At 33.2% G+C, this 1357-nt stretch overlaps 1 protein-coding gene across 1 annotated transcript in view; it reads right to left on the reverse strand.

The window, feature by feature from the left end:
• Positions 1-4: 4 nt before the first annotated feature.
• Positions 5-1357, reverse strand: part of LOC109587889 (fibrillin-1-like) — a gene marked incomplete at its 3' end in the record, with an annotated part of 3044 nt that continues 1691 nt past the window's right edge. Inside the window, exons 8-15 of the mRNA XM_020004110.1 lie at positions 1224-1349; positions 1054-1167; positions 885-1007; positions 720-842; positions 548-673; positions 258-503; positions 91-213; positions 5-48 (exon numbers count right to left, since the gene is read on the reverse strand). Of these exons, the coding sequence (XP_019859669.1) occupies positions 5-48; positions 91-213; positions 258-503; positions 548-673; positions 720-842; positions 885-1007; positions 1054-1167; positions 1224-1349 (1025 nt within the window). The remainder of the gene's footprint in view (positions 49-90; positions 214-257; positions 504-547; positions 674-719; positions 843-884; positions 1008-1053; positions 1168-1223; positions 1350-1357) is intronic.

Genomic DNA, 1357 nt, shown 5'->3' on the forward strand with positions numbered 1-1357 from the left:
TACATGTATGATCACAAACATTACTACTAGGACAGCATTCATTGATATCTAGGAAATCATTTATAATTAGATTAAAAGTAAAAAATTTACCAGAGCAGTTGTGTCCATCGTATGTTAACATATACCCACTATTGCATGAGCAGGTATAGGAACCAAGAGTATTGCTACAAATCTGATGACAACCACCATTGTCAGCATCACACTCGTTAATATCTAAATGTAACTTCAATTTAACCAACAAAATATGAATTTATTACCTGAGCAGTTTTTCTGGTCAATATTAAAAAAATAGCCATTCTGACATGAGCATGTGTAACTACCATTTAGATTGTGACAAGTTCCTTCACATCCTCCATTGTCTATTGTACATTCATCAATATCAGTACAATAATAACTGTCATATTGAAACTGATAACCAGCTAAACAACTGCAAGTGTAGCTACCATCAGTGTTATTGCATATCTGATTACAATTTGAAGTTCCTTCATTGCATTCATCAATATCTACCAAATTGTTCAGTGAAACCATTCATTTAATTAAAACTTACCATTACAAGTGCTATTAGTTTGAATATCTAATCTGTATCCAGAGTTACATTCACAATAAAAGGAACCATCAGTGTTGTGGCAAGTTTGCTCACAAGTGTCATTACCAATCTGGCACTCATCAATGTCTGTTATATTTTTTAAATAAGAAACTGTTATGCTTTATTGGCTTACCCATACAAGAAATCTCATTCGATTTGAGTGAATACCCAGTATGACATGAACAATGATATGAACCAGGATCATTGATACAGACTTGATCACAGGTATCAGTTCCCATTACACATTCATCATTATCTGAGATTGATATAAACCCATAACTGTTAATCGTTCACTAACCTATGCAAGTGTGATTATCATTGCTCAAGTAGTATCCATTTTGACAACCACAGTAGTAACTACCAACAGTGTTAGTACATTCTTGGTTACAGCCAGAAATGTTTAGAATACATTCATTAATATCTATACAAACACTTACCAGCAATAGCATTATGCATCAATAACTGACCTGAACAAAAAACACTGCCACTGTATCCAATCTGACAAGTACAATTGAAGCTTCCATTTGTATTAATACAAATGTGCTGACAGCCACCATTGCTAGTAAGGCATTCATTTGTGTCTAGTACAATTATAACATTATCATTTAATAGAAGTGCATACTAGTACATCATCTACCTTCACAATTTATAGAGTTAACATCAGTTGAGTGATAGCCATCATAACATTCACATTGATGGCTTCCAGGAATATTTGTGCACGTTTGTGAACAGTCACCATTACCAATATCACATTCATTAATATCTGTTAGT

The sequence above is a fragment of the Amphimedon queenslandica genome, unplaced genomic scaffold (genome assembly GCF_000090795.2).
Source record: "Amphimedon queenslandica unplaced genomic scaffold, v1.1 AMPQUscaffold_12401, whole genome shotgun sequence".
Taxonomy (NCBI): Eukaryota; Metazoa; Porifera; class Demospongiae; order Haplosclerida; family Niphatidae; genus Amphimedon; species Amphimedon queenslandica.